We start from the raw sequence: 12,847 nt of genomic DNA, 5'->3' as shown, positions 1-12,847 counted from the left end.
TGAGACAGGGTCTTTCTGTAGCTCCAGCTAGCTGGGAATTTGCTATGTAGATCAGGCTGGCCTCATCTCACGGAGATCTGCTTGCCTTTGTCTCTCGAGTATTGGAATTAAAGGTGTGTGCCACCACACCTGGCTCAAAAATGTTTTTTAATTATCTCTCATAATTAACTATGCCCAGTGAACAAAACTCATTCTGGCTTAGTTTAGTTGACACTGAGATAACCAAGCAATTGATTTTAAAAGTTATAACTTCAATTCTGTCTGGAAATGACAGGTTTTCCAACTTTATTGTTTGGCAGTCAAGGCAACACTTACACTCGACGGACAAAGTTGCCTACATTGAGCTCAAATCGTTTTAAAGGAAGTTTTTCTAGTCATTGATCTGTTTACTATACACATGAGTCCATCTCTTACTTCTTTTACTTCCTTCTGCCCCTTTGCAAAAGGGAAGAAAAAAACAGCCACAGAGAAAATGCAATACGAAAAAAATGCAACATGAAACCATTTACCGGAGTCCATAGAGAACGGTTCCATCAGGATGCAGTCTGATCATTCGATTTTTCACTGTGACACCATGCACAAATGATTTCTTGTCATTCAGAAAGTAGGTGTCTGGTACCCAGAGTTGGTCAGCTACCCTATTATCAAGGGTCAGGTTTAATGGGATTCCAGAATATGAAAGTCTTTTGTCCTTCCAAGACTGCTGGAAATACATGGTAAGTGTATAATCCTGTGAAATAAAGGAAAGCAAAAAGCAATTTTACAATCATCACCAACTAAGGCCATTTAAGAATCCAAGAATGTGGGACCAGCAAAAAGGGTGCTAGCCACACAAGTCTAACAACCTGAGGTTGAGCCCCAGGACATGTGTAAAGGTAGGAAAAATTCAACTCCACAAAGTTATCCCTTTGTCCCTTGATCATACACACTAATAATAAATAATAAATTTGAAAGAACCTGAGCATGTGGTTTATAAATGTCCAGAGTACCTTTCCTTCTGATCTTCCCTGAGAGACTCATTTTTTAAATTTTTATTGAATTTTTGTGTTTCATATATTTTGATCATATTTAGTCTCCCTCCCCTACTTGCACCCCTCTTATACCACCCCGCCAGTTTTTCATGTAGTCTGTCATATATATTAATGTCTATAGAGCCAAGTTTATGTCTCCAAAGTTCCTTCAGTGTGCATCCATCTTCTAGAGCCTGATTAACCTATCTAGCATCACACACTTAACACCAACTCTCCCTCTCCCAGTAATTATCAGATGACAGTAGTTGCTCAGCTGAGGGTAGGTCTTCTTGATTCCCCACTTATATACTGGGATTTTGTTTGGGTAGAGCTTGCTTGGGTCTTGTACATGCTGTTATCATTGCTGTAAATTCATATGAGTAGCTTCCCAGCTGTCTGGAAAAATCTGTTTCCTTGTAGTCATCAACTACCCCTAGCTCTTACAATCTTTCCATCCCCTCTTCCACAATGGTCCCTGAGTCTTGAATGGCAGAAACTTTATATAGGGTTCCTATTTAGGGATAAGTTCTCTGGAATCTCTTATTTTCTTCATTTTGGCAAGTTGTAGCTTTCTGGGTAAATCACCATCATGAGGATGCTTCACTGGTGAGAGTTGAGAAATACATCAATATTCTATCTGAAACCTGTTCTGGGGTTCAGGTGGGGCTTCCTCAGCCTTAGGTGTAAAGGTTGCATTGTAAATGTCTTACTAAGGGTTGGGCACCTCACAGACACTTATCTATACAATACATTTTAATATACATTAAATATACATTTTAATATACTGAATATACATTTTAATATACTGAAATTTATACCTCCATGTTCAGGGCAACAAATAATTTAAAAGCACAGTGACAGGAGCTAGAGAAACGGCTCAGAAGTTAAAAGCACTTGCAGAGTGCCTGGGTTCAGATCCCGGCACCACCACAGCAGGTAATAATTGTCCGTAACCCCTGTTCCAGGGGATCCAATGCCCTCTTTTGGCCTTTGTGAGCACTGAATACACACAGTGCACCTACCAAACATGAAGGCAAGACATTCATACACAGAAAAATAAAATATTGTTTAAGGTATTGTGACAGCACTTGAAAGCATGTGCAGCATTTCATCAACATAGACAAAATGCACGTAACTTAATTTTAAGGCTTAAGTTCAAGGTAATAGTATCATGGGAAAAGTCATAAGGGAAAATTTTACAAGAGATCCATGTTTACAATAATATTCACTCCTGGATCTTATAATTACAGTTTTATTTTGGAGTGAGTCATTTACTCTATACTAACTAAAAGTGGGTGCTCTTAAAATGAAAGGATGTTTTTCAAACTGCAATGCCTTTTGAATGACTACTGTTCTGTTTAACTCTTAAAAGTTACCACTTGCCATTATTTAGCTCTTCCTAGTGACTTAACTTGTCTGTGGGTCCTGAAAAGTGGTCCTAATGCGTATCGAGATGGAGATGATTAAATAGCCTGATGACTGATGTCAGTGCTAGAAATGATCAAATTTCTTTCCTGTGCTATTACTGCTCTGTGTAAGGGATTGATTTGAGTGAAGAATTGAATTTATATTTAAGAGTGTTTTTACTGATTTTTTGCAAAAACTTACCAGACATCTACCTGAACTTTTCTTTATAACCAAGTTTTCCTTGACAATGAGTGACAAAATTATTTTGGCTTTATAACTGTAGCAAGCTGCGGAGAAGGATAGCAGTGATTATCTTAGGGTTTTAGGTATTGTCTCACTTTAAATAATTCAATTAACACAAAGTATAATTGCTTGTTATAAGAAAATCAATTTCAACAATAAAATTGTAAAGTCTTTAAGCTGTACATTCCAGCAAAATAAAAAAAAAGGGTCCATTTTTCTTTTAAAGGGCACTTATATGCCAATACTGACTGAATTCTTTGCCAACTGCTGACCAATAAAAAGCTACAGTTAAACATTTGTGTACTGGCATTGATATATAAATATTGTAGAATCACTGACTCTGCTCTCACCCCATCTAGACCTCCCAATATATATGAATGTATTTCTAAAGAAAATCTTAAACTATAAGACAATACTCACTCTCAATAATCAGTTCCAGCATCTTTTAAATAACATATTCAGGAGAATTCACACTGTTTACTCAGAGACTATCTTGAAATAGTTCAAGGACAAGAATCTCTACTCCCCAATACTAAGCATACACTATCCCATTTAGCAGCCTGGAACTTTATTTCACCTTACCTTCATATATAAATTAACACACACACACACACACACACACATACACACACACACACATATATATATAATCTGTACCACAACAATTCTCTCCAATAAGAAAAGTTTTAGGATGTGATGGTAAAAATATACTATCTTAGAGTAAAAAAAGGCATGATTTTTAAAATTGCTTATAATAGATTTCCAATAATCTCACCAAGAAAATATAAGTATGTGAAATAAAGCTTATATTAATTACTCTATTTATCCACTTCACATTATGTACATGCTTTAAGACATGCCATGTAGAGTAAGTATATTTGATATTTGTCAATTAAAATAATGCAAAATTATATTTTAGTAATGAATTCTATAAGTAAAATATAGTTTATGTTAAGAAAACAATTGGGTTGAAAGAGCAAATTAATGGAAGCATAAGGTAATGTAAATGAGAAATCTCCATGAAGATGGGCACACATGCACATGTGTTGCTTGAGTTTGTGCATGTGCATGTGTCTGTGCATGCATGTGTGTTGTGTGTGTATGTGCATTGTGTGTAGTAATAGTAGTAGCCTTTCCTCTTCCATCTTTGGAGGCTATTTTGTTTTCGATGGAAAAAATAGAGAATTATAGTTATCATGATTATCATAATTATCATGAAAGTTTTATTAAACATAACTCATTCTTTTTCAATAAATATTGAAGATAAAGATCATGACAATAATGCTGAGCAGTACGGACAGAGCTAAAATACAGCCGCATCTACTTTCTCTGCTCTCTGTGTCATACCAGATGCACGATAGCAATCTCTTTCTTCTTGACTGAGCTCTGTGGTTTTCAGTTGTCTCCTATCTATCAGCTTTTTGTTCTCACAGCAACCTTGTGAGATTGTGAGATAGGCTAGTTTTGTAGACTAGAAATTATGATTTATTCATCAGAGAAGTTAGTTACTGTAGACATTGTAGAGAGATTATTCTTCTTATCTACATCCTAATATATACATTAATAGAAGCATGAGACTATCGTAAAACCTATGACCATATTTGGGTATATACTGCTTTTTGATAGGAAAAAGATTTAATATTGTTGTATTTTGTACTATCATATAAGTTTTCTATTAGGTTTTTATTAGTCCAAAGTCCAAGCACTCTGAAGACTTTTAAAGTTTTTTCAGAAAGATATTCTTACTCCTTGGCCATGAGCCCTAAAAGAATTCATTCTGGCATGTATCTGGCAGAACCACGAGTCTTCAACCAGCTTTCTGAAGTATACAAGCCACTCCCTCAAAGGAAGGGTGATGTACTTAGAAACTACAGGCCATAGGGGATTCTCTGACACTGAAGCAAATTAATGGAATTTAATGGGTGTGAGATTGTTAATGAGATTGGTCAAGCTAACTCAGGCATGAGAAAATTTGATTCATTGAGGGAATGAGCAGGAGAAGAAATCAAATCAATAAGGCTCAGTGAAACTCCAGAAGAATATACTCTCTTCCAAAATACAAATATAATGAATTTCCAAGGAAACTATTATATTAAGCAGAAGTCATTTTTCTGGGGAATAAAAAACACATTCTGTTTTAGACCTGTAGCTTTAAAGTCATGGTGATTTTTCCCTTCAGAATACATTTAACAGTCTCTGAAGAGTTCTGGTTGTGACATTGGGCCAGTGGCACTAGCATCTGTGAGCAGATGGAAATGCTTTTTAGTGTGTTGTGGTGCACATCACAGCCCCACCTTCACCCCACCCCAATGCACCAAAAAGCAGTTGCTTCAAAACGTTCATAGTTGAAAATTCTGCCTTTGGTTGGAGAAATGGCTCAGCATTTAAGAGCACTCAATGCTCTTCCAGAAGACCCAAATTCAGTTCCCAGCAACCATGTTTAGAGGTCCATAGCTTATGTAACTCCAGCTCTGTAACTGTAGCTACTGGGGGATCTGATGCCTCTGACCTCCACAGGCCTCTGCACACACACACACACACACACACACACACACACACACACACACACATTAAAAAAAATCTTAAAAAAGAGAAAATCTTTGTCTTTTTTCAAGGTTTGAGAAGCCTTGCTTTCAAGGCTTTCCTTTTAGCATCAGTGAACACTTCTAAGTCTTATGTCACTATGTACTATGAAAGTATGCTTACTCTGAGCTCAAAACTTTTTGCCAGAGAATGCTGATACATGATGGTGAGTAATTTGCTATTATTCTATATCAGGGCATGTATTTAACTAGAAAATTCTCCAGAAGACTTCATGGGGTGGGGGTGGGGAGGACTAGAAAAGGGAGAGTCACTTATCCCTTGCCTTTGCAAGTAGCACATGGCTCAGACAATGTTAGCAGAGACAATAAATTGCTTTAACATTTAATAAAGCTGAATCCAAAAGGATTACATAAACAATCCTTCCTTTTAAAATTGTTCTCAGAAAAAGCTATATTTCAGGGGAGAACTAAGGCTCTGGTTCACATTTATATTTTATTTTCATCTATTTTAATATACATTATACGAGTCCCAAGTACAAATCCCTGTTCCCTATAAAATATTCAAGCCAGTTTATTTGTGAACTCTGAGATCTGTTCTTTCCAAAGCTGTCCACTTTTTCTGACAGGCTGATTGTAGTGGCTCTTTGCACAACCCCCTCTCACTTCTGCAGCCTGTATCGTGATGGAGAGTATTGTACTTTCAGCTCCTGCTGATGGAGCTTGGGCAAATTCTGTATCAGTTGCCCTACTCCTCTCTAACTTCTGGAATGGAGATTAGATAGCTAAATCAGAACATCTGATTGACAAACATACAATAAACACATGCCTGGCTCAAAGAGATGAGATGGGAAAATCAGATTCCTCTGCAAGAAATTTGTTATTGAACAAGGAATCTGTGGCAGGAGCTGAATGAGACTCAGTTCAAAATCCATGGTACAGAATTAGGATGGAATCACTATTATAAAGCCAGGCTATTAAAAGGAAAGGAAATAGAAAAAGACAGAAAGCATGACCATACAAGCTAGAGTTCATTGTTAGAGAATTATTAAGCCCACAGAAATTTCCTTTTTATTTCTAGTTACTCTGATGTTTAGGCACATTTGGTAAGTCAGTTTACCATCTGATTGTGTCATATCTAACCCCACTTTTCTTGAGCTAAGTTGATTCAATTTTGATTTCCTCCAACCAGGAAAAGGAAATTATTCATTGCATTTTAAAGGGGGGAGTACTATAAGCAATCTGAGAACCATAGATGTTAGGTGACTTTAAAATAAAGGGCACATGTTGGGTTTTGGTGTGGCTTATTAACTAGAGGGAGGGATGGAGAGAAGGAACACATACTTCTGTCAAAGCAATTCCCATAGGAAAGAATAGAAACAAAAAAAATTACGCCCTATAAAAATGAGTTTAGTGGGGGCTGGGGACATGGGCTAGTGTTTAGACTCGTTGGCTGCTATTGCAGAAGGTCCAGGTTCAGTTCCTGCATCCACATGGTGACTAACAACCATCCGTAATTCCAGTTACAGGGGATCTAAAGCCCTCCCTGGACTCTGTGGGCATTGCACAACATGGGTGTACTTGCAGGCAAAACACATAGGAAGAGAACCATGATTCAATTCCTAGAACCTACATGGAGGTTAACAACTGTCCATAACTCCAGTTTCAAGGGCTCTGACACGCTCTTCTGACCTCTAGTGGCATTCCACAACACAGGTGCACTTACATACACTCATACAAACAAAATAAAAATAAATAAAATATTAATAAATAAATAAAATAAAAAAATTAAAATGAGTTTAGTGATATAGCTGGTAAGCCAATTTAAACTACAATAAAAATGAAACACAAAACATTTGATTCTGATGGAACTTCCTACTTAAATGAGCAATTTGCATTTCAGTGTTACCAGAGAGCAAATCCCACAGACGACATTGACCTTTCTGCCTTCCAGATTTACTGTTAATTTCTGACTCCTTTCAGCATCTAGAGTACTATTTTAACCATTAGTATGCATTTGCTGTGCTTGTCCCTTAGCCATATTTTGTTTAAAATATACGCTTCTTTATTACCATTATTGTCAAAGTTCATGTTCACATTTGCTAAAATGTCTCAACAGTAGCCTAGTGTGTGACTCACAGAACAAAATCTTCTTTTACCTCCGTTTCATCCTAAACAGCCCCATTTGTTTTCTCCATCTGTGCTGTCAGACTCTGTAAGTCTTGTGCTGTGTTTTGAAAAATTTTGGAATGAACTCAGTGGGTAAACAAAATCATTTACAGTTATGGACTTATATCAAATGTGAATCATCTAAGGAAGTCACAAGAGATACCTCATGACACTTGTGACACACATGACAGTGACATGCTTGCTAAGTATACATTCTGTTTCAATGCGGTGAACTACATGAGATTCACTATCTGAAACTCTGAGTCTGTACTTCTGTAGGGTTTTTGCACTGCAACCTAACATGTACTCTGAAAGCCACAATTTATTTTTATATTAAAATTACCAAATTTTATTTTATTAATATTTATTCTTATTAAAATTATTAAAGATTTCAGCCACTGGATTGAATTTCTTAAAATGGATATGATAAAATTTATGTTCCACACAGTAGCAGTTTAGATGTTTTATGTTCTAGACTTTAGATAATCAGAAGTGCAAATAATTAAGATTGTTCCTGTGGTAAGACATTAAAACACTTGATCTGAGGCAAGGGAAGTTTTCTAGAAACTTGTGTGCCAGCATTTCTTAAGTTAAATAGAATGAATTCATTCTGCTAATATTGTGATTATTTACTATATTCAAAAAGTTATATTATGCCAGATGCCGAGGAGAAAAAGTTGAATAATATTTATATTCCTTGCCTCAAGGAGGTAATGGGCCATTTAAACAGGCTCAGTCTTAGGCTGAATGTCAAGGCGCATGCCTTTAATTCCAGTCCTTGGGAGGCAGAGGCAGGTGATCTCAGTTGAAACTGAGGCCATCATGGTCCACATAGTGAATTCTAGCTGGGCTGGGACTAGGGAGACCCTTTTAAAAAAGACTCAGTCTTGCCTATTTGTCATTGTCTCAGTTCTTCCATTACTAGTGTAAGCAGCTCACTCACTGAACTTTCCTCTACTTCAAGCACTCATAAAGCTGGGGGTAGCTCCACTTTTCTTTACTGTTATCTCTGTAGTAAGGAAACTAGACTATTGAGTAAGAAAATGTTAGTTTGATAACCTCTTGGATTAGCCTAGGGAACAAATAACTCAAAGTTATTTTAATACAGCAACGAAGGAGAGGAGATGAAGCAAAGGAAACGGACATGATAATTTAAGGCAACACTTGGTAGCTTTGAAGTTGGAAGGATAAGAAGGGAGCATCAGGATGAGTACCATGAATCTGACCTGTGTGAGCAGATAGATTTCAATCAGAACTGAAGCAGGTGCTCATGATGACCAGTTTCCTTCACATGAGTTATACTGTGGGTGTTAGTAGACATGCATGCAGAGGGGCGAAATAAGTAGTTATGAGTCAGAGCTTGAAAGAGCAAGCTCAGGGAGAATCACTGCTTTGTGAATCATGAGTGATAGGAGAGATGGAAATGGGTTTTCTTGCCATAAAGGACTTACAGGTCAGGAAGAGGAAGAAACCCTGGGCTATTCAATTCCAGAATTAGTCATTCTCTTCTTTGAGCACCCCTGAGACTCCTCATCTACTTTTACTGAGTGTGGCACTTATTGACTAGTTTTGTAATAATTTATTCATCCTACTTGATTCTGAGCTATCCAAAGAAAATTGTTCATATTTCTGTGTCACAGCTTGCTGCACAGTGGATGACAGATGATCAAATGTGCTAATTGAATGTGAGTTAAGCAGTGCTATGTGTTTGAGGCACTTCATAGCAATGTTATGTGTGCTAATGCTAACTCATTGTATTATAATTCTGAAAAATTGGTTATCCTTAAATAACATCCTTGGGGACTATTGAAAAACTAGAAGAATTAAATTCCAGAATTTTCAATCACTATCAATTCAAATGGATCTATAATTCTAGCAAAAATAGAAAAGTAATAAATTTCTGAGTCTATAAAAGCATATACAGATTATTTAGGGGTTAATTAATAATGATATTATATGAAATGTTAATATATATTTTGGATTATATCAAAAGAAATTTCATTCATATGTTCATCAATATTGGAAGTATAGGCTATTTTTACTAAAGCTTAAAAATAGATCCGTACTCAGTGTGATTTGGAGTTCATTTACAAATTAGCCAATATTAAAATTAATCAAAGATTAATTTGACAAATTATTCATCATTAGAGTGATTCATACATTTTACTGACATTTAAAAACACATAATAGCATATGACACCCTAAGATTTTTAAAGTTCCTTAGTTCCAGTGGTTCATGGAAATCAGTATTTGCATTTTTCCAATTTCTAAATAACAGAAGAAATGACATAAGATGGATGGAGATCTGTTAGAATATTCAGAATGTGGTGGTTTGGCCTGGCCATCCTGGACTAGACCACAGACACTGCCAGAATGTGGTGTGCATAGCAACCAGGAAAGCCAAGCTTGTGAGGAGGTGAACTGAGCTAAAGAAGATATGAGAATCCAAGGAAGAAGAGCCTCTAGAAAAACTTGGTTGTAAGAGATGAGAAAAACTCATTTATCATGTAGAAATTGGTTTACTTCATGATTTGTGAGCTTTTCTTGCATATAGAGCTTAAGTGGGAGACCTATGTAGCAAAAATTTTAGATCTAATACTGTTTTCTTGGGGGAAAATGAGGTCAAAACCTAAAGGAACACATCCCAAAATTCATGTAGTAATAAAGGACTCCTGTGGAGTGAATTAGAACCCCACTGACCATCTAGCTGTCCTGACACCTCCACTGACAGTTTTTAGTAGGCTTCCTGGAAAGGTATCTATTGGGCATTCAGAAACCTTAACTTTGAACTTTTTAAGCAGAAGATGGATTTTCATTAATTCAAATTATCGTACCAAATAGATTATGATTAATGGTTTCTTGGGAATTCCCTAGAGAATTCTCATAACAAGCAAGCCCCAAATGCCAACTTCGTCATGTCCACCCTCTTTCCCCCATCTTTTCTCGGTACTACTTGGCATTGTTTTAAAGTTTGATATTCAGAGATAATCACCAATAACGTTAAGATGGCTTCTCCTATATTAAACCACACCCACCAGGGGCTCAGGACCATTGCAGAAGAGCAACAGAAAGATTATAAAAGCCATAAGTAATGGATGACTACAAGGAAACAGAGTTTTGCAGGTTTCTGGGAATTTGCTCATGGGAAGTTACAGCAATGGTGACAGCATGCACAAGACCCATGAAAACTCAAACCAGACAAAAACCCAGCATATTAGCCAAGGAACGACTGGCAGCTCATCACTGTTTGTTGAAGGAGAATTGGTCTTCTTTAAGGGAGTGATGCTAGATTGACCAACCAAGCTCCAGTGGATGAATATACAATGAGGGACATCTGGGTACACAAACTTGACTCGGTTAGGCCTTAACATACATGACAGAATGCATGAAATTCAGTGGGAAAGGCTATATGGGAGTTGAGAAAGAGGAGTGGTCTAAATGTGATTAAGTTGTACTGTATGAAATGTACAAACTTCTAATAAATATACTAAATAAATAAAGATATCATTCCATACATGGATTTTAAAATTATCTATTTGTTTATATTTTATGTGTATGAGCACCTTGCCTGCATGTATGTAAGTGGCACCACATGTGTGCAATGCTCATGGAGGCCTGAAGAAGGCGTCCAATCTCCTGGAACTATAGCTACAGTTATTAGCCTCCATGTGGGTGCTAGGAACTGAACCCAGGTCCTCTGCAAGAGCAGCCAGTGATCTTAACTGCTGAGCCATCTCTCCAGCTCCCATATTATCTTTTTATCACAAATGTGTTTGTTTCTTTATTTACTGCTATGATAAAATACCTTGAAAAAAAGCAGTTTAGGAAGGAGCAAATTATTTGGGCCTGTCACTGTAAGGAAGTCACAATGGCAGGTGCTTGGGCAGCTCACATTGTACCTATAGTCAGAAGCTGAAGGCAGTGAGTGCTAGTGCTTAGCTCACTTTCTGCATTTGATGTGGTCCACAATTCTTACCCAGGTAATGGTCCTACACATAGAAATTAACCTAATCCAGAAAACCCCTGACAAGTGTTCCTAGGAGAATTACCTTTTAGATATTCTAGATCCTGTCAAGTTGACAACCCTAACCCTTAATCATGAATCATTATTTTCTTCCATTGCTATTTAATTATTTATCACTGCTCTTTTGTATTCTAGCTTCTTTCCTTAAGCAGTTATTAATTTGTTGGTTAACTTTTTGTTTTCTCATGTCACAAAATTACATAGGAATATAGATAGATGATTAGCATAGCTTTTGTTATCATTTAAAAAAAAAACCACTGTCTCATAAGCATTTTTGTTGATGTTTATTTAATGAAACATAGAAATTACTCCAAATCAGTGGGTGGATATATCATCCATTGTATTTAATGTCTACATACATGATATGGATATACTGTAAAGTGTTCCATCATTACTCATGGTTATTCAAGCTGTTTAGTATTTTTACACTAAAATCGTGCCCCAATAAATCTGTCTCTCCCTCTCTCCCTCCCTCTTTCCTTTTCTGCAGCCTTCTCTCTCTCCTTCCATATTTAAAGCAAATTCATATCCTCTCCCCACTTACTTCACTTGAATTAGTTTGTCTTTCTTGGTTTGTCATTCATTCCAAGATGTAATACAAATAAGTACCAAAAGGTACATCTTACATATGTCTTAAGTGTATCTTAAGTTCTGGCGCTTTGCTGTATTTCTTAACAAGGTATTCTCAAGAGCTTGGTGTGATAACTTGCTCAAATAAATAAAAATAAAATCACTGGCTGCACCTCTGGAATAGTCATTTTCTAGATACTGAACTCAATCAAAATGTAGAAGAAGCGTCAAGTATGGCCTTAAAGTCAGGCTAGCTGAACCAAAGAGCTACATAAACATCTGTACAAGCCATGTCCAATGGCTCACAGTCATGAACATCTGTACAAACTTCCCTTGATATGTGACTGGGTCCGGCAATAAATGTCTTGACAGATATTGCTGTAGAGAAGGTCCTTGACAACTTTGGCAGATATTTCTGTGGAGAAGATCCTTGGCAACTTTTACCATGTAGTGAAAAAGATGGAAAGCTTCACAAATTTCTTTGTGACCTATGAATTCTGAAGCCAACAATTGTGATGAGCTTGGTCTTTTCTGGTGAAGACTCTCAATCACCCTTGGAAGAAAGTACCAAACATACACACTTAAGTGCATTAAAGATACAGATTGTCTCCAAATAGGAATTAAAAAATCCATGCAGAAACAAATCGAGCTATCAGCTAAGTCTTAGGTTTAAGTAGACATTCAGTATGATAATGAGAGTAGACACTAGAAGTTAAGAGACTTGAATCTAATTAGAGACACATTGCTTCTTAGGGCTGTAGTCATGGAGCAAATCTGTCCACTAGTGTAAATCTTAAATACCTTACATATGTTATATGAACAAACACTATTAACAAGACTTGGAATAATTAATCTAAAGACTATATACAATAGGCCTCAAAGTT

General features: G+C 36.6%; 1 protein-coding gene across 1 annotated transcript in view; it reads right to left on the bottom strand.

Annotated features, from left to right (window-relative positions):
• Gabrb1 (gamma-aminobutyric acid type A receptor beta1 subunit) overlaps positions 1-12,847 on the bottom strand; it is a 388,517-nt gene that overhangs the window by 247,555 nt on the left and 128,115 nt on the right. The window contains exon 4 of the mRNA XM_008837693.2: positions 510-730. Within this exon, the coding sequence (XP_008835915.1) occupies positions 510-730 (221 nt within the window). The remainder of the gene's footprint in view (positions 1-509; positions 731-12,847) is intronic.

This window comes from Nannospalax galili, unplaced genomic scaffold (genome assembly GCF_000622305.1).
Source record: "Nannospalax galili isolate Female #2095 unplaced genomic scaffold, S.galili_v1.0 scaffold318, whole genome shotgun sequence".
Lineage (NCBI taxonomy): Eukaryota > Metazoa > Chordata > Mammalia > Rodentia > Spalacidae > Nannospalax > Nannospalax galili.
This window is presented reverse-complemented; position numbering and strand designations above follow the sequence as displayed.